The sequence below is a fragment of the Emys orbicularis genome, chromosome 11 (assembly GCF_028017835.1).
Source record: "Emys orbicularis isolate rEmyOrb1 chromosome 11, rEmyOrb1.hap1, whole genome shotgun sequence".
Classification (NCBI taxonomy): domain Eukaryota; kingdom Metazoa; phylum Chordata; order Testudines; family Emydidae; genus Emys; species Emys orbicularis.
The window spans coordinates 62,270,975-62,290,064 of record NC_088693.1 but is presented as its reverse complement, the minus strand read 5'-3'; the positions used below and the strand labels follow the sequence as shown (position 1 = coordinate 62,290,064).

Here is a 19,090-nt window from a genome sequence, read left to right as displayed (position 1 = left end):
GTACTCCTGGTAAAGTTTGCAAATGACACAAATAATAGGGGGTGGGGCAGAAAGGAGACAATAGCTGCTGCCGCTGCTCCGGGCCGCCGGTGAGGGACGGTCCGCCGCTTCAGGCTTCCTCAGGGAGACCAAAGCGGCGACCCGTCACTGGCAGCCCACACTGCAGGCAGACCTGCCGCAGCCGGGGGAGAGGCGCCCCTCCCGCGACCCCAGTCCATTCCCCTCAGACCTGCCACGGACGGGGGGAGAGGTGACCATCCCCTGGCCCCAACCCAGCCCAGTCCCCCGCCGGACCTGCTGCGGATGAGGGGAGAGGGTCCCCAACCCAACCCAGCCCAGCCCCGCCGCGGATGGGGAAGAGGCGCCTATTCTGTGGCCCCAGCCCAGGAGCCGCCATGGTGGAGAGAGCAACCTCTCTCCCCATGCCCCCAGACCAGGTGCTGCTGCTGCTGGGAGAGAAAGCTGCGGGGAGTCCTCTCTCCCCACCGTAGCCCCAGGGCAGCCTGCACCCCAAACTCCTCATCCCCAGCCCGAGCCCTCACTCCCCCCACACTCCAACCCTCTGCTCCAGCCCCCTCCTGCACCCAAAACCCCTCATCCCCAGCCCCATCTCAGAGCCCGCACCCCCAGCCAGAGCCCTCACCCCCTCCTGCACCTCAACCCTCTGCCCCAGCCCTGAGCCCCTTCCCACACTCCGAACCCCTCAACCCCACCCCTGCCGCATTAATTTTATTATGTACACCAATATGGAGGTGATGTGTCGCACCACACCTCCATATTGGTGCACATAAAAAAATTCATTCCGCACATGTGTGGGAAAAATTAGAGTGAACACTGGTTCTGAGTTGAGGGCACAAATCTCAGATATCCAGCAGGCCGACGTCACCACTATCAGGAACGCAACCTTCCAGGAAAGGAGAAGGAAGGAGCAAGAAGCCAGAGGCTCGAAGGGGGGACCCATGAGCCACGACAGCACCAGATTCAAGTCCCATGGAGGTACAGGATCCCTAACATGTGGGTAGAGGCTCTCCAGGCCCTTAAGGAATCTGGCTGTGATATTCTAAGCGAAAACTGACGTGCCCTCGAACGGCGGGTGGAAGGCTGAGATAGCTGCAAAATGGACCTTGATTGATGAGAGGGACATGCCCTGGACCTTGAGATGCAGGAGGTAGTCTAGAATGAGCTGCAATGAAGTTCGCTCGCGGCAGACACCTTTATCCGCAATCCAGCAGATGAATTGCTTCCACTTGATCATGTAGCTCACTCTGATGGAGGGCTTTCTACTTCCCAACAAGACTCGCTGAACCTCAGCCCAACACTGGTGTATCTGCACATTTAGCCACACAGCAGCCAAGCCGTCAGATGCAGCGTGGCCAGGTTCGGGTTCGGGTGCAGAAGAATGCCATGGTTCTGGGAAAACAAGTCCACCCCGAGCGGCAGCTGGAACGGGGTCGCCACTGAGAGGCAACACTGCTGAACCACTGTTGGCACAGCCGTGCCAGCGCTATGAGGATGACCTTTGCCCTGTCTTCATGAGGACCCTGGGCAGCAATGGCACCCAAAGGAAGGCGTACATTAGAGCCCCTGACCACGGCCGAACATGAAGTGGCCGAACATGAAGCAGCCGAACATGAAGCGGCGGAAGTGCCGGTGCCCCGGGAAAATGGAAATATGGAAGTATGCGTCCTTTAAATCGAGGGAGGCATACCAGTCTCCCAGATCCAGGAAGGGAATGATGGAGGCCAGGGAGACCATGAGAAAGAGAAGGTTACTCCCCTTGTGCAGTAACTGATGTTCTTCGAGATGGTTGTCCCTGTGGGTGCTCCACTTTAGGTGTCTTGGTGCCCTGCACTTGTAATCAGAGATTTGCAGTAGCAGTGCCCTGGTTGGCCGCGGCAGGCAGCTACTTAGCGTGTGCAGCCAACCGTCCCTCGGTTCTTTCTCTACCCCAGAGAGTCAGTGTGAAACTCCGAAGTAGAGGGGAGGAGGAAGGGTAGTGGAGCACCCACAGGGACAACCATCTCGAAGAACCTCAGTTACTGCACCAGGTGAGTAACCGTCTCTTCTTCTTCAAGGACTGTCCCTGTGGGTGCTCCACTTTAGGTGACTATAGAGTAGTACCCCTCGATGGAAGACGGGGCTTCAGAGTATCTTTGTTAATGGTGGATAGCACCGAGAGTCCGAACTGAGTGTCGGCAGAGTAATGTTGTTCCAGGGCATAGTTTTTGATAAACGTGTGGGCCGAGGCCCACATAGCTGCCCTGCAAATGTCTATGATCGGTACATTATTGAGAAACGCTACTGACATGGATAGCGCTCTGGTGGAGTGCGTACGAACCCCAACTGGAGCTGGGATGTTGCTCTGATGATAGCACAGATGGCTATAGCCAGAAATCCACTTTGTTTAGAGATGGCCTCACCCTTTGATCGCTCTGTGACAGATAGAAAGAGACGTGACGATTTTCTAAATGTCTTTGTTTTTTCTAGGTAGAAGGCCAGAGCTCTACGGATGTCAAGAGTGTGAAGGGATGCCTCCCTGGTGTCAGCGTGCAGTTTCGGAAAAAACACAGGTAAGTAAATGGGTTGCTTTAAATGAAATGAGGAGGCTACTTTAGGTATAAATTTAGGGTGGGCTCTTAGGATCACTTTGTCTTTATGGAATGTGGTATGCGGCAGGTGTGCCATTAGGGCCCCTAGCTCCCTTACTCTTCTTGCTGAAGTGATCGTGATAAGGAAGGAGACCTTCATTGATAAATGTAGCAATGAGCAAGTCGCAAGGGGTTTGAATGGTTTCCCCATGCAGGTGCGTAGCACGAGGTTAAGGTCCCATATCGGAGTACGGTGTTTTAGGGGAGGGTAGATGTTGGTCAAGCCCTTTAAAAATCGTTTAGTTGTTGAATGAGCGAAGATCGTGGTTCCATCTACCTTATCATGTAGTGAGGTGATCGCTGCTAAGTGTACCTTTATGGAGCTATTGGAGCTATTAAGGCCTAGTATGTAGTCCAGGACTCTGGATAGAGGGGCAAAATGAGGAGACACATGGTGAGCCTCACACCAGGAGCAGAAATGTACCCACTTATGAGCATATGTTTTGCATGTGCTCGGTTTGCAACTATTCAAGAGAATGTCTTTAACCTCCTCAGAGTAATCCTGATCCAGGTCCATTAGCCATGGAGTAACCAGGCCTTGAGGCAGAGAACCGCTAGGTTGGGGTGACTGACATGGCCAGCGTCTTGTGTCAGGAGGTGAGGAAGTAGCGGAAGGGTTTGAGGGGGTTTCACCACCATCTGTCTCAGGTATGGGAACCACGTTTGCCTGGGCCATGTGAGTGCAATAAGTATGACCCGGGCCTTGTTCTGTCTGATTCTGTGTAGCACCCGGCTCAATAGAGGAATCAGGGGAAACGCGTACATTAGTGGTGCTTCCCATTTTGTAAGGAGGGCATCACCCAGGGAGTGGTGACCGAGCCCCGCTCGGGAGCAATACTGAAGGCATTTCTTATTGAGAGCCATTGCAAATAAATCTATAGTAGGGAACCCCCACCAGTTGAATATGGTCATGAGGGTTGGGTAGTCCATCTCCCACTCATGGATTTGTGAGAAGTGTCTCTCAGTGGTCTGCCGTGGTATTCTGAAGTCCTGGCAGGAAAGCTGCAGAAATGTCTATCTTGTTGGATATGCACCATTGCCATAGGTGTAGTGCCTCGATGCAAAGAGGGTATGATTGAGCTCCGCCCTGTCGGTTTATATAAACGTGCAGGCTGTGTTGTCCGTGAGGACATCGATGGTATTGTTGTGGATAAGCAGAAGGAAGTGTTTGCATGCTTTTCTGACTGCTCAGAGCTCTAGAATGTTTATATGTAGGTTGGTTTCCGCTGGGGACCAGCGTCCCTGGATGGTGTTGTCCAGGTGGGCTCCCCATCCCACGAGGGAGGCATCTGTGGTGATTGTCATAGTGGGAGCTTTTTGTTGAAATGGGACCCCCGAGCAGATGTTTTGTGGTTGCATCCATCACTTGAGGGAATCCTTCACTCCGTGGGGCATAGTGAGCTGTTTGTGGAGGGAATGCTTGTGTGGTATATAGCAGGTGCAAAGCCAGGCCTGTACGCATCTCATATGCAGTCTGGCATTTTAGACTACATAAGTTGTAGCAGCCATATGCCCAAGGAGCTATAGGCAGGCCCTGGCGGATGTATGGAAATAGGCTTCGCGTCCAAAGTGGTCAAGCCTTTTCCAGTCGTTGTCATAAGGGGTGGTTTTTGACTGGTGCTGTTTTCTCCTTTGGTTTAATGCCTCTATGACCAGTGAATTTGGAGCCGGGTGAGTAAATAAGAACTCAGCCCTTTCACTGGTACATACTATTTTCTGTCCAAGTGTTTACAGGAGGGTGAGACAGTAAGAGGTGTCTGCCATATTAGCTTTGCAGGATCCATTATAGCAGCATTGATGGGCAGAGCTATCTTTGCTGATGGGGATGCCTGCAAGATGTCAATAAGTTTGTTCTGGGTCTCTGGCAGCTCTGCTAAAGAGATGTCCAGGGATTCTGCAACTCTTTTGAATAAGTCCTGGAAGGACCTGAAGTCATCTCCTGTGGTGGGAGACGGTGGCATAATTGTTTCGTCTGGGGACGAGGACAAAATATAGGTGGGTGGCAGCGTATCACCTTCAGGAGCCTCTTCCTGCTCCTCTCCCTCTTCCTCCTGTGCCTCCGGTGGTGGTGAGTTCGTGGGTGCAGGGGACTGGGTGGCCCATGATGCTGGTAGGTTGGGGGGTTTAAGATTCTGGGCTCTGTAGATTGCCCATGGGTCCCAGTATGGCGAGAGGGTCCCAGTTTCGGAGAGGAATGACGAGGGGTGTAAAGGCTTGAGTCATCCTTTTCGTCCTCATCACTGGATAGTGGGGGTGCAAATCCTATTCGGTTTGGTCCTCGACTGACTGGGGTGCCGTCGGTGCCAAAAAGAGGGGTTCCTGGCGTGGAGGTGATTGCCAGGTCCTCCTGTCTGGTGAAGCGTTGTGGTACCCCCCATAGGCGCCAACTTTTCCTGGCGCCGGTGGGTGCTTGCCCCCGGCCTAGCCCCCTCCCACCCCTGCTCCGCCCCCATTCCAACCCCTTCCCCAAAGTCCCCGCCCCAACTCTGCCCCTATTGGACTCCTTCCCCAAATCCCCATCCCAGCCCCGCCTCTTTCCGGAGCGTGCCCTGTTCTCCCTCCTCCCCCCTCCCCTCTCTCCCTCCAGCTGTTTCATGGCGGCAAGCACTGGGAGCTAGGGGGAGAAGCAGGGACACAGGCGCTCAGGGGAGGAGGTGGAGCGGAGGTAAGCTGGGTCGGCAAGCTTGGCTGCCGGTGGGTGCTCCAGCCCCGGAGCACCCACGGAGTCAGCGCCTATGGCGGTACTGGGAAGCTCAGTGCTGTGGATGACAGCGTAGTATGCTCTGACAGTGCCGAGGTCTTGTTAAGCTGTGTATATGCAGCAGGTGGCGCCATTACACTCTAGCCGGTGCTGAGGCATTCTTCAGCACTGTGGGTGCTGAACAAGGGAGCTTAGCTTTAGCTCATGCACCTGAGTGAAAGCCTGGTTGCTTCGGTGCCTTAGCTCCTCAGGACGTCTCGGTACCGGACGTTCTTGGTGCCTCTCGGTCCGAGGTTCTCGGTGCCATCGGTACCGGAGCACATTTTTCGCCAGGACACCGCTTCTTTTTAGAGGGATCTCTGAGGCGATAACTGTGACCGATGTTTGGTCACCTTCTTAGGTGTAGGGTCCTTAGACACGGTTTGGGTGGACCCCTTGTCTGAGGCTGCTGCTGGAGACCGCTGGCCAAGAGCAGTCCTGGACTCTGGATCGGAGTCTGGCCTGAGGGATTTCTCCATCATTAATCATTTTAGTTGGAGGTCCCTGGCTAATTTAAGATAATTTCTTGCAGAGTAGACACTTCTGTGGTACATGGCTTTCCCCAAGACAGCGGATGCACTGATCGTGAACATCCAATACAGGAACTGATAGCCTGCTGGTCAGGCAACGTTAAAAGCCGGGGGAACCAGGCATGCCTGAGGAGGTTCAGATCTATAGAAAACGGTCGTAGTTCAGTCACTGTTGTGGAGATCCACCAGTGGCGGGGGGAAGCTAACGAAATAAAGTGTTATTGTTTTTTGTTTGGTTGGTTTGGGGTTGTTGTTTTTTAGTGGGTAAATAAGGATGGAAATGGAAGAAAAACAACAAAGGGGATAAATAAAAGTGGGAATATAGACAGGGGCACTGCTGTCGCTCTGACTCAATCCAAAGGCGGTAGAGAAGGAACTGAGGGACTGTTGGCTGCGCATGCTAAGTAGCTGCCCAGAGTGGTGCGAGATGGCTGCCGCACGTGCGCGGCCAATCAGGGCACTGCTACTACAAATCTCTGATTACAAGCACAAGGCCCCAAGACACCTAAAGTGGAGCACCCACAGGGACACTCCTCGAAGAAGAACTTCAACTTCTTGAGAGACGTGTTGAGGCGACGCAGGTCCAGGATAGGTCTTAGGCCCTTTTTTGCCTTCAGAATTAGGAAGTAGCGGGAGTAGAATCCTCTGCCTTCCATGTTCCGAGGAACCTCTTCCACTGCCCCCAGATGCAGGAGGTTTTCGACCTCCTGAATGAGGAGCTGCTCATGAGAAGGATCCCTGAAGAGGAACGGGGAAGTGGGGTGGGAGGGATGGTCGGCTATAAATTGCAGGGTGTAACCCGAAGAAATGGTACTGAGTACCCAGTTGTCCGATGTGATTTGGGACCAGGCCGACTGGAAAGGGCGGAGGCGTTTGAAGAAGGAGGGGGATGGATCCAGTACATTGGCTGGGCCACCATCCTTGGGCGTACCCTCAAAACGACTGCTTCTGGCCTCCCTGATTTTTGGGAGGGTCGGGCTGCGCCGCCGGACGGGAAGACGATAGATACTGTCTCTTAGGCCCCCTGTCCTTCTCCTTCCTCCTGTAAGAGCCTGATCTGGAAGTCCCCCAGGACCTGGACTGTGGCGAAGGAGGTGGTGGCGGACCACAGAACGGCTTCGTGGACTGCTGAGGGGTATGCATGCCCAAGAAGTGGACGGTGGCTCAGGAGTCCTTTAAGCCCATGGAGCTTCAAGTCAGTTCGCTCAAAAAAGAGCCCTGAACCCTCAACGGGGAGGTCCTGGATTGTGGCCTGCATCTGTGGGGACAGCCCCGAGGCCTGCAACCACGAGCTGCGTTTCATGGCCACTGCTGACTCGATCACCCTGGCCGCCGAGACTGTCACGTCCCAGGCCTGGAGGACTCCCCTGGCCACCGCTGTGCCTTCGCTCACTAACACAGTGAAGTCTTGGGCACAGTCCTGCGGAAGGGCCTCCGTGAACTTATTGAAGGAGTCCCACAGGTTGAACTTATAATGTCTCAGCAGGGCCTGGTGATTAGACACTAGGAACTGCAAGCTGGCCACTGAATAAGCCTTTTGGCTAAACAAGTCCAGCCTCTTAGTGTCTTTATTTTTCGGTGTCCCGCTAATCTGTCCCTGCCTGTCCCTCTCGTTCACTGTGGACACGACCAGTGATGCTGCCGGGGGATGAGTGTACAGATACTCAAAGCCCTCTTCGGGGATGTAATATTTCTTTTCCGCTTTCTTGGAAATCAGCAGAATAGAGGAGGGAGATAGCCAAATCGTTGTGGCAATCTTGAGGACCCTCGGGTGGACGGGCAATGCAACCTGTGCTGGGGTGGGGTGGTGACCGAGATGACGTTGAAGAAGTTGTCAACCTCCTCAGCGATCTCCTCAATTTGCAGACCAAGGTTCTCCACCACCCATTTAAGGAGGGACTGCTAGGGTGGGGTGGCCTGGTGACTGCCGCCTGTATGAGGGTGTCGTCTCCTTCTTTCGTGGGGGAGGGTTCCTTCGGTGCCAGGGTGCGGTGCACTGCGCTGCCTCTGCCTTTTGACTGTGGTGTTGGCAGTGCCACGGCTAGCTTGCCCAATGCAGCCAGGGAGGACTGGGAGTATTGGACCGGCATCACCAGCACCTCCCCACCATGGGATCCAGTACCACCACTGGGGGGGCCACTGTCCCTGTTGCACCGGTATCACGACTGGTGCTGCCTCGGTCTCCCTCATTGGTGGGAGTTGCCCCTTCTTGGCAACATGCTGAAGTCTCAGTCCAACCCTGATCATTGTCCCTCTGACGACCATGGCGGGGCCGTTGAGGCCTGATGGGCGAGTGGCAGGATGACAGTGAGTAGCGCCGCCTGCCCGAGGAACGGTACTGGGGTGAACGAGACTGGTGCCGAGATCCTGAACGACCCCTCCAGGACAGCAACCGACGCCTGGGAGACTGCCTGGGAGAGGGTGACTGCCACCTCAGAAACCTGTAGCCAGAGGATTCCCGGTACCGTTGGTATGGGGAACGGCGCCTCAAATCGGGAGTCCCACGCCTACTAGGTGGAGATCTCGTTGGAGAGCTGTCCTGGCAATTGCTAAAAGGGGTTCGAGGTTGTGGCGATAGGGACCTGCGTCTGCGGCCTGGCGACCGGGGGAGTTCTGCCAGGCTATGCTGCATCCTGGTGGGCTTGCGCTTCGGTGTTGGGGGCGGAGCCGCTTTGGTCACCTGGCGTGGCACATGCAGAGCCGGTCGGCTTTGCTGTCTAGCCGCTGGGACCGGTTCAGGCACTGAAGGCCCCACGATAGGCTGGGAGCCCCTGTCGCTGCCTGGAGTGGGAGGCAGGTCCCAAGCCAGGCTGGGAGGTCTGACCTCAGCGGCACCCCGGGAAGCCCCAAAGTGGGCGCATGGCCTCATACAGGTCCTTTGCCCGTGGCCCCTCTGTTCTTCGGTGCCGAAGGACTCTGCATCTTCTGCCGCTTCCTTGGCACCGGCGAAAGGGAGCAGTGCCGGGCTGAGGCCGGTGATGCGCTGCGCACTGAGGCCGATGTACTCTGCGTGGATTTTGTGGTGGAGGGCTCAGACACAGGGAAAAGGGCAGCCTCCATCAGGAGGACCCTCAAGCGAATATCTCGCTCCTTCTGGGTGTTGGGGCTGACCGCAAGTTACCTTGGGCTGTTGTTACTGCATGGTTCGGGGGGAGCTAGTAGTGAACAGGCTTTGACTGGACGGGCTGGCTTGCACCCACTTGGCTGCACCCACTTGGATAAACAAGTGAAGAGATAAGCGAGGCCCAAGACTGTGAAGTGTGGGAATAGAAAACAGCAGTGTTTCCTGCCAGAGCCTGCTTGTGGGTGAATATGCCCCCCCCCCCTTAGAAGGAGGTGATGATTAAAAATGGCTATGCAAATTGCTTTAGATGAACAGTCTCACCTGTGGACCCTGGCCTTATGGGTGCCCAGGAATTCCCCACGCTGGAGCAGCACCTGCTACGAGCCCTCAAGGACAAGGCTGGAGGGTCTGGGACTGTCCATAGCAGAAGGGGGTAAGCATTGGTTCTTGCTTGCTTGCTTGCTGGAAAGCACGTATTTAGTAACGCGTTAAGGCTGGGAAGCTTATTATACTTTGGCAATAAAACTGGTTATACTTATGCACCTGGTGTGGTTTCATTGAGTGTATCCGAGCCCCCACCTTTGGATCGACACCGGGTCCGAAGGCAAAAGTTTTTGCAGATGCGATACCTGTCTTTCCTGTGGCTTTCCCCCAGGCACTTGAGACAACTGTCATGTGGATCACTGATTAGCATCGGCCTGCTACATGCCGAACACGACTTTAAGCCTCTCAGGGCAAAGTCCCAAAAGGGACTCTACTAACTAACTTAACACTATCAACTAACTACTATGAACTACATACAACAATCAGTAGAACAAAGTCTATGCGAAAGGCTATGAAGAAACCGCTAGTGCTCTTGCAAAGCAAGGCAAGGTACTCCAATCAACCATCACGGGAGGTAAGAAGGAACTGAGAGGGCGGTGCCTGATATACTGCCGCATGAGCGCGGCACTCCAGAGAGTGCCACAGCCGGCCAGCCCTACAGATACCGCTAAGGCATAAATCTCCAACAACTGTGCATGTGAGCATGCACACACACCTAAAATGGAATTGACATGAGCAAGCACTCAAAGAAGAATAGTGAATTCTATCCTGGGAAGCAACAACTCTGAAAAAAAGACTTAGGGGTCATGATGGATAATTAGCTGAACATGAACAACTAGTACAAAGCAATGGCTAAAGGGGCTAATGAGATCCTTGGATGTATAAACAGGGAAATATCAACTAAGAGCAGAGAAGTTATATTACTTCTGTATCTGGCACTGCCGCAACCAATACTGAAATACTGTGTCCAGTTCTGGTGTTCACACTTCATGAAGGATGTTGAAAAATAGGAGACGGTTCAGAGAAGAGCAACAAGAATGATATAAAGGATTGGAAAACATTCCTTAGAATGAGAGATTCAAAGAACTCATTCTATTTAACTTATCAAAGAGAGGATAAAGGGTTGACTTGATCACAGTCCGTAAGTACCTTTGTGAGGAGCAGAAATTTGATAAGGGAGAGCTCTTAATCTAGCAAAGGTATAACAAATTCTAATGGCTGGAAACTGAAGGTAGACAAATTCAGATGAGAAACAAGGCACAAACTTAACAAGGATTGTGGAGGATGCTCCTTTACTGGCAATTTTTAAATCAGGATTGGATTCTAAGAGATATGCTCTAGTTCAAGCACAGCTATTGGACTTAAGGAATTAATTCAGGGAAGTCCTATGGCCCGCATTATTAAAAAACACCATTATTAAAATAACAGCAAGAGGACTAAAAAAGTGCCACCATGGCTAAGCAACAGAGGGAAAGAAGTGGTTAGAGCCAAAAAGGAATCCTCTAAAAACAGGAAGCCATATCATACTGAGGAAAATAGAAAGGAGAATAAACTCTGGCAAGTCAAGTGTAAACATATAATTAGGCAGGCCAAAAAAGAATTTGAAGAGCAAATAGTAAAAGACACAAAAACCGATAGCAACAATTTTTTTAAGTCCATCAGAAGTAGGAACACTGCCAAACAATCAGTGGGGCCACTAGATGATCAAGGGGCTGAAGGAGCACTCAAGGAAGACAAGGCCATTGCGGAGAAGCTAAATCAATTCTTTGAATCAGTCTTCACTCCATAGTATGTGAGGGAGATCCCCACATCTGCGCCATTCTTTTTAGGTGACAGATATGAGGAACTGTCCCAGACTGAGGTGTCAATAGAGGACGTTTTAGAACAAATTGATAAATAGGTCCCCAGGACCAGATGGTATTCATCCAAGAGTTCTAAAGGAACTCAAATATGGAACTGCAGAACTACTTACTGAGTTACGTAACCTATTGCTTAAATCAGCCTCTGTACCTCTGGAAAATGGGGCAAACAGTGAGATGACAAAATCTGCAGATGATACAAAATTATACAAAATAGTTAAGTCCAAAACTAACTTTAAAGAATTACAAAAGGAGCTCACTAAACTGAGTGACTGGGCAACAAAATGGTAGATGAAAATCAATGTTGATAAGTGCAAAGTAATGCACATTTGAAAAAATAATCCGAACTATACATACAAAATGATGGGGTCTAAATTAGCTGTTACCACTCAAGAAACAGATCTTGGGAGTCATCATGGATAGTTCTCTGAAAATATCTGCTCAATGTCCAGCGGCAGTCAAACAAGCAAAACAAATGTAAGGAAAGGGATAGATAAGAAGATAGAAAATAGAATGCCAATAGATAAATCCAGGATACACCCACACCTTGATTACTGCATGCAGTTCTGGCTTCCCTAACTCAAAAAGATATATTAGAATTGCAACAGGTACAGAGAAGGACTACAAAAATGATTGGGTATGCAACAGTTTCTATGTGAAGTGCTTAAAAAGATTGGGACTGTTCATCTTAGAAAAGAGACGACTAAGGGGGGGATATGATAGATGTGTATAAAATCAGGAATGGTGTGGAGAAAATGAATAAGTGTTATTTACATAAATAGATGAACCAGGGGTCACCCAATGAAATTAATAGGCAGCAGGTTTAAAACAAATATACAATAAACCTGTGGAACTTGTTGCCAAGAAATGTAGCAAAGGCCAAAAGTATAAATTGATTCAAAAAAAAGAATTAGATAATCTCATGGAGGATAGGTCCATCAATGGCTATTGGCCAAGACGGTCAGGGTTACTATCCTATGCTCTGGGTGTCCCTAAACCTCTGAATGCCAGAAGCTGGACTGGATGACAAGGGATCACTTGATAACTGCCCTGTTCTGTTCATTACCTCTGAAGCATCTAGCACTGGCCTCTGTCGGAAACAGGGGATAATGGGCTAGATGGACAAGTGGTCTGACCCAATATAGCCATTCTTATGTTCTTATTATTCAGGATGTCAGACGAGATGATTGCAACAGTTCCTTCTGGCCTGAAAATCTAAGAATATAGTAAAGAATCTACGAATCGGCATCAAGGAAATTACTCACATGGATTAAGTGTTCGCCAATGTAAGGGTTACATATTCTAGCCCTTCAAATTTAAAGGGTAAATATTGTACATTCACAAATGCTTCTTTTAGAGCTACTTCTACAATCTACTCTACAAACAAAAAATTCTGCAGTGTGTATCACAGAGTGAAATTTTCCCTTTAGATGTATTGCACGTCTTCACTATCTTAAATATATTTTTCTAGTCAAAAAACAAGAGTTTGTAATGCATCTAAAGAATTAAGAAACATCTGGTAGGAGACAATTCTGACATTCTAATATTCGTGTTAAATCGGGAGACTGGACAAAAAGAACGAGACAAGGTACAGAGAGAGAGAGAGAGATTGGCAGAATACTTGTACTCTTAGTCCACGTTATAGACCTAAGCACATTTCTTTGGCACTCAAATATTTTGGTTAGGCTCTTGCTACCAACAGGTGGCACTTCAATATCCCTGTCTTGTATTATTGAGCTATTATCCAATTATTTAAAAAAATAACACTTAAACCTCATTTCTTCTGAAACTAAAGTGCTTGAAAAGTTATGTACCTACAGGCACATATACAGTAGACGTGTAACATTAAAAAAATAAACTGGATAAATAATTTGAGCTTGTAAACCAGGTCAACAGAAATTTTCAATACATTCTTGTAAAAAAAATCTGCACACTTGTTCCCTTCTAAACATCTACATTTTACATAATGCTGAGGCGCAAATCAAGCCCACCTACTGAACAACATGCAGCAGGGCCAAAGTTAAGGGGAAAACTCCATAGTCTTGAGGCTACAGGAATTCTACTACATAATGTGCAGGTGTGGGGAGTAGATGGGTAGGTTTTGAGGCCCCATGTGGTAGTCGGGGGCATGATCTATTCAACCCATGGGTAACCTGAGATTTGGGGAATTTCCCTGGGCACCCCACAACATCTGTTGAGAGGCCTAGTACTTCTATACTACTCCCCAGGCGCCGCCTTTCTGATTTAATCTGCTGAACAGGCAGGGTGCTGACATTTTGATAACCCTATCTTACTTGGCACAATTAATGAAAGCAGTAACATTTAAATAGCAAATGTCAGCTGATCTAGTTTCTTTAATATCTCCTCAAGGAAAAGAAGAAATCAGAGCAGAATTCTTTGTAAATGTAACACATTTTGCTTAATCCAATGGCAAGATTTATTGTTTATTTCACTACCCCGCCTATTTATAAGCATGGATTTACCAGGAAGAAGAGAAAAAAAAGAGAGAGAGATAGCTTCACATGCATATCTTACTGCCCAAATAGCAAAGCTTTTTACTCTAAATTGTGTCCTACCAGTCTCAGCCTGTTTCTTTAATCCTTAAAAGATGGAATTTAATTTTTAAATTCTAACAGTACTGCCACTTAACAGTTAAATATATGTTAACATACATCTTATCTATATATATATAAACACACACACATATATACAACACTAATAATACATATTAAAACACTAATATAAATAATATATATTAATTTGGTAATGTTTGTAAAGTACTTTAAGTATTCAAAATGCTGTCTAAAATGCTCGGTATTATTAACTACTATGGGCCACACTGTGTCTTTCAGCTTAGCACTAGCAAGGGGTAGCCCCGGGGGTACAGTACCTCAGACACACTCCTCAGAACCGTGTCACCCTATTCCTGTCTTGCTCTGCGGGGAGAAGTAAATTTCTAAAAGGATTTCTACACCCCTTAAAAGGATGTAATTTATTTTCCCCATTGCACATAAGCTACCTTATCTTGCTACAAAGGAGGGGTATAGATCCTCTCTCCACACCCAAAAATCTGTGCCAGAGAGTGAGGTACTCAGATATAGAAACTTAGACAGTCAGGTATGGACCACCTTCTGAATCAGATTACAAGGAAGATTGCCACTGAATCTATATCCTTACCATTTTATGGTCATTGACAATCATGAGCTCTAGATATTTCATCTCTTCAAATATACCACGAGATGCCTGTTGGATTTAAAAATACATTGTGAGAAATGACAGTGTGATGGTAATTTTTAAAAATAACTCTGCAGCTGGCCTAGGTATCTGGTAGCAGTGGGAGAGCCAAGTTTGTATCGCTCACTGGCTTCAACGGGACTACTCACATAAATGTTACTCGAAGTGAATAAGTTTGCCAGAACTGAGAAAGCTCTTCAACTAGTGTAAATCGGCATAGCTCCATTAACTTCAATGGAGTTACATGGATTTACATCAGCTGAGGATCTGGACCATTTCATTTAGAATAAATTCAGATCCAAACCTCTTTGTCCAATGTTTTCAGAAAAGGCTATTGTTTCCATAGAACTTAGCGTTTAGAAAGACCCAGAAAACAACATACCCCTTGTTCCATTGCGATATTTACTAGATCTAGGAAAAAAGTGATTTTTTAAAAATAGGTAGGGTTTGAAACCCCACCCATTGTGCTGTATGATCCCAGGAGAAAGCTGATCTCAAATAGACAAATGGGTACAAATTAATATTAATGAAAGCTAAAGCAAGACACAAGCACATGTATGTAGACAAAATGAAGTCCAAACTGATGAATCTAAACTAGTTATAATGTCAAGTATCACTTCTGTTAGTCTTAAAGGTGCCACAGGACCCTCTGTTGCTAGTTATAATGTGTATTGCAGACTGTGAGAACTGTCCATGTTTTTTTTCCCTAAACAACCCAATTTTGGATCACAAATTTGTTACTTTTGGCTTTGGCCATGCTACTTCATGAGCCATGTGACCATAGGAGAGGGCATCTATACAGTAGTCAGACTTCATCCAGGGGTGTTCTCTGTCCACAATAGTATCAGACCTTAAGGATCATTGAAATTTTAATCACACTTTCACTATCAAATTTCTGTTCAAACTGTACATGGTATTGCTGTCATTATATAAACTATATCTATTTTATTCTGTAGATTCAGGTTCAAATATAATGGCATCATTTGGTGGAAAACAGTACTGTATTATAAAAATATGAAAGAGATATTTTAAACTTTGTTTCAAGCGTCCAAAGGATTTTGTTTGCTAAGAACCAATGCTCACTTATAATTAAAGAATTTGGAAGTTTATGCAGCACTGCAGAGGTCTAAACTTAGTGTCACACTTACACTCACGGCCCTCTTTCTTCTCCTTTTCCTGAGCCACTGTAACTCAGACAGGAAGGACCACTCAGAACTAGATTCGGTCTCTGAAGAAAATAAAATTAATAGAACTTACATAATTTAGCATTTATGCAGGAGAACATGCAGTTTAAATCCTTGTAAGAATGGAAACTCTTTACAGTGAGATTAATTAATATATCTCTATACCTAAATTAAAGCTGGAAAATTTCAAAAGTTAAAAAGTTTAGTGAAATCCTAAGAACATTCGATAAAACATTTTAGAAATCATTGTGATGTGGACACTTATCCAGTGGGAAATGGACTAAGAATACCTAATTCACAAATATTTGAGGTGAATTGCAAAGCATTCTCTAAAATTCATAACTTTTAAGGATCCCATATCAATAACAAAGTATGTGAATAGATTTAAAATTACAATTAAAAATGCACTAAAAAGGGACATAAAGAGGCTAAGACCTGACCATACAGTTTTGCTTTTTCTCTTTCATGTGTTGATGTCAATCACTAGCATCCAAAAAATATCAGCTGATTAAAGTATTAGTGATGAGGTCTTGATAGGTGAAAACATTTCAGTTCAATTTTAACATTTCTGAAATTCAATGTGATGATAATAAACTTGGTATACAGAAGTCAACTTGATAATGGTCATCTTTTTTCTTATTCTTCTAAAAGTTCAGCAGTTTAACATAAGCGCCATTAACCTGAACCTCAAACTATTTACATTACAACTAAAATTATTTTTGTTACTGAAAACATAATGTAACCAATACATACCAACATTCTTCATTTGCTTCAATGTTTGTGTTCCTAAAGTCCTCTGGATGATGTGTGGCCTGCCTGTGCTTTTCTAAAAAAAAAGAATGTATAAAAACATTTTCAACTTATTAGCAATGCCAAATGAAAAGAAAGATGCACTTATTACAGTAGATTGACATCTTACTTGTTCTTTTCCCTAAAAGGAAATAGTAATATCCACTGACATAAATGTAATATCTTTAAATTGGTGCTATGTATACTTTACCAGGATAACTTCTACGCATTAGATTCTTAGAATATTAATCCAAACATGAAAGCCTGCACAATTCAGTATGATGTACTCTTCAATTGTAGAAGGCCTTATTTGGAGAACTCTCTCATAGTGTACAGGGAGACTTTGGGTTGAAAGAACCCCGGGTAACAATAGAGCAGGTTACAAGCTCCTGATTAACAATGCTGTATCTTTCTCCAGGGCCAGAGGAGGTGAGACAAGTCTCTCATTAGGATTGGTGGTAGGCTTCTTGCCTCTTTATTTCTAATTCTGCCTCATCTACTGACTGGCTGTGTGGTAAATCACTTGGCTGCTCTGCCTCAGTTTCCTAATCTAAAACACGGACAATATTTATTTATCACCTATATTACAAAAGGTGTCATAAGGATTAATTCATTGATTATAAATATCTTTGAGACCCTCAGAGAGAAGACATTAATAGAGTATGAAGTATTATCTCAAGAATCCAAATTCTACTCTCTGCATATATACATATACCTAGATACAGTCTTACTGCACCTGCTCAAAAATAAAGATATGCCTATTATAAATCACAAAGACAAGCTACTTAATTGTATTGAAACTCAACAGAAAGAACAGTAAGATTTATGTCTCTTTCAACATAATTAATGCACAGTGCCGTAAATCTATATATAGGACAAAAAAGAATAAATATATTGAAGTTTTCTCCTTTTAAAATGATAAATTTCAAAGTATCACAGTTTGATATGTGCCCCATGGATCTCTGTCTCCTCTCCCTTGTCATTCCATCACCTGATCTTGTCAAATAATGCTTTTGAAAAGACAGAATGCTATTTTTGTGCAACTCCTGAGAGATTTGTGTAAAACATGGAAGTAAAATATTCAAAAATTCAAACTGCACATGTACAGTAAATACAACTTAGTTTCATATACTGCCTTCCATTCCTAAGGTATCCGAAAGGACTTAACCAACCAAACAATGAAATCATCGCTTGCAATCAGATAACTGGTGTGGACATCTATCTCAGGTATTATGCACAAAGCGGGAGATCAGGTGCCTAACTTGCACTGACTTTCAAGTTGGGTGCCTCACTGCCATTTATGGCTCTGAAAATCTCCCTATAGACATTTTATTTTGGTCAATAGAAGAAAGTAGTTTTATTGAGAACAATACTCTTGTCCAAAACTATCCTCTATGCTCTTTAAAACTTCCACCTGGACACACAGAGGTGGCAGAGGAGATATTTTAAAATCTTCCATAAATTACAGTGATTGTACAAAGTCTAAAAATAACCCTAATTATTTCTTTCCATTGCCTCAAGCTCTGTACTACAGTGTCAGCATGAAGAGTGAAATTCTACTGTCCTAGGAGAATAATCTCCCAATTGTCTGTCTCCTAATTAAGGAGGGGTTACCAGATCCACAATGGTGAACATATGGTCAGTTTTCAATAGGGTGACCAGATGTCCCGATCTTATAGGAACAGTTCCGATATTTGGGGCTTTTTCTTGTATAGGCTCCTATTACCCCCCACTCCCTGTCCTGATTTTTCACACTTGCTGTCTGGTCACCCTAGTTTTCAACCAATAGCCAGTGTCATATATAGGTTACATTTAAGTACAGTATGTAGCTTTGTAACAAGGAGCCTTGCTCCAGCTGCCACACTGAATGGTTCCTAAATTATTTTCCAATGGACTATCTGTGACATTGCAATCCATATGATTTTATGAAATATGCTAATGAGTGTGACTATAATGTAACTGGAATATGCTTCATGCAAAAGGTCTCCTGTAAGGTATCATTACAAAGCTTATAATCTACTGAGTGTGGTCATCCTATTTGTATAAATGTATCATTCTTGTATCTGAAACTAGAAATATGAAATATAACTCTGAGGTCCTATTGTAATTATGCAAAGTGTGGGCCATTAATGGTGGTTTGGAATCTTGATGGCTCCCATCAACTAGGACAACTGGTTGTAAATGGCTCTGTTTACTTGCAAGGCTTCCTGTGAGTCAGGCCAGGAAGAATGAAGGCTTGGGGTCTCACAGGACATGTGACCATGTCACCTGGTACTGGAATCCATCTTAAACCTGGGGCTTTTCCATTTAGACAGTGGGGTGGGGACCCAGAGAGACAAAAGATTCCCGTCTTGTGCCAAAGCTATATAAGGGGGTGGAACAGAACAAAGGAGGCTGCAGTCATGAGAAATCCCCTAGTTACCACCTGAGCTGGAACAAGGACTGTACCAGAGGAAAGGATTGGGCCCAGACTAGGAAGGAGTCCAGTCTGTGAAAGAAACTTATTGAAACATCTCTGAGGGTGAGATTTTATCTGTAATCAGTTTCTTAATGTATTAGGCGTAGACTTGCATGTTTTTGTTTTATTTTGCTTGGTAACTTACTTTGTTCTGTCTGTTATTACTTGGAACCACTTAAATTCTACTTGTTATACTTAATAAAATCACTTTTGCTTATTATTGAACCCAGAGTTAGTGACTAATACCTGGGGGAGCAAAC

At 46.2% G+C, this 19,090-nt stretch overlaps 1 protein-coding gene across 1 annotated transcript in view; it reads right to left on the bottom strand.

Annotated features, from left to right (window-relative positions):
- Positions 1-19,090, bottom strand: part of ADAM23 (ADAM metallopeptidase domain 23) — a 171,887-nt gene that overhangs the window by 90,505 nt on the left and 62,292 nt on the right. The window contains exons 7-9 of the mRNA XM_065413052.1: positions 16,337-16,409; positions 15,548-15,627; positions 14,343-14,408 (exon numbers count right to left, since the gene is read on the bottom strand). Of these exons, the coding sequence (XP_065269124.1) occupies positions 14,343-14,408; positions 15,548-15,627; positions 16,337-16,409 (219 nt within the window). The remainder of the gene's footprint in view (positions 1-14,342; positions 14,409-15,547; positions 15,628-16,336; positions 16,410-19,090) is intronic.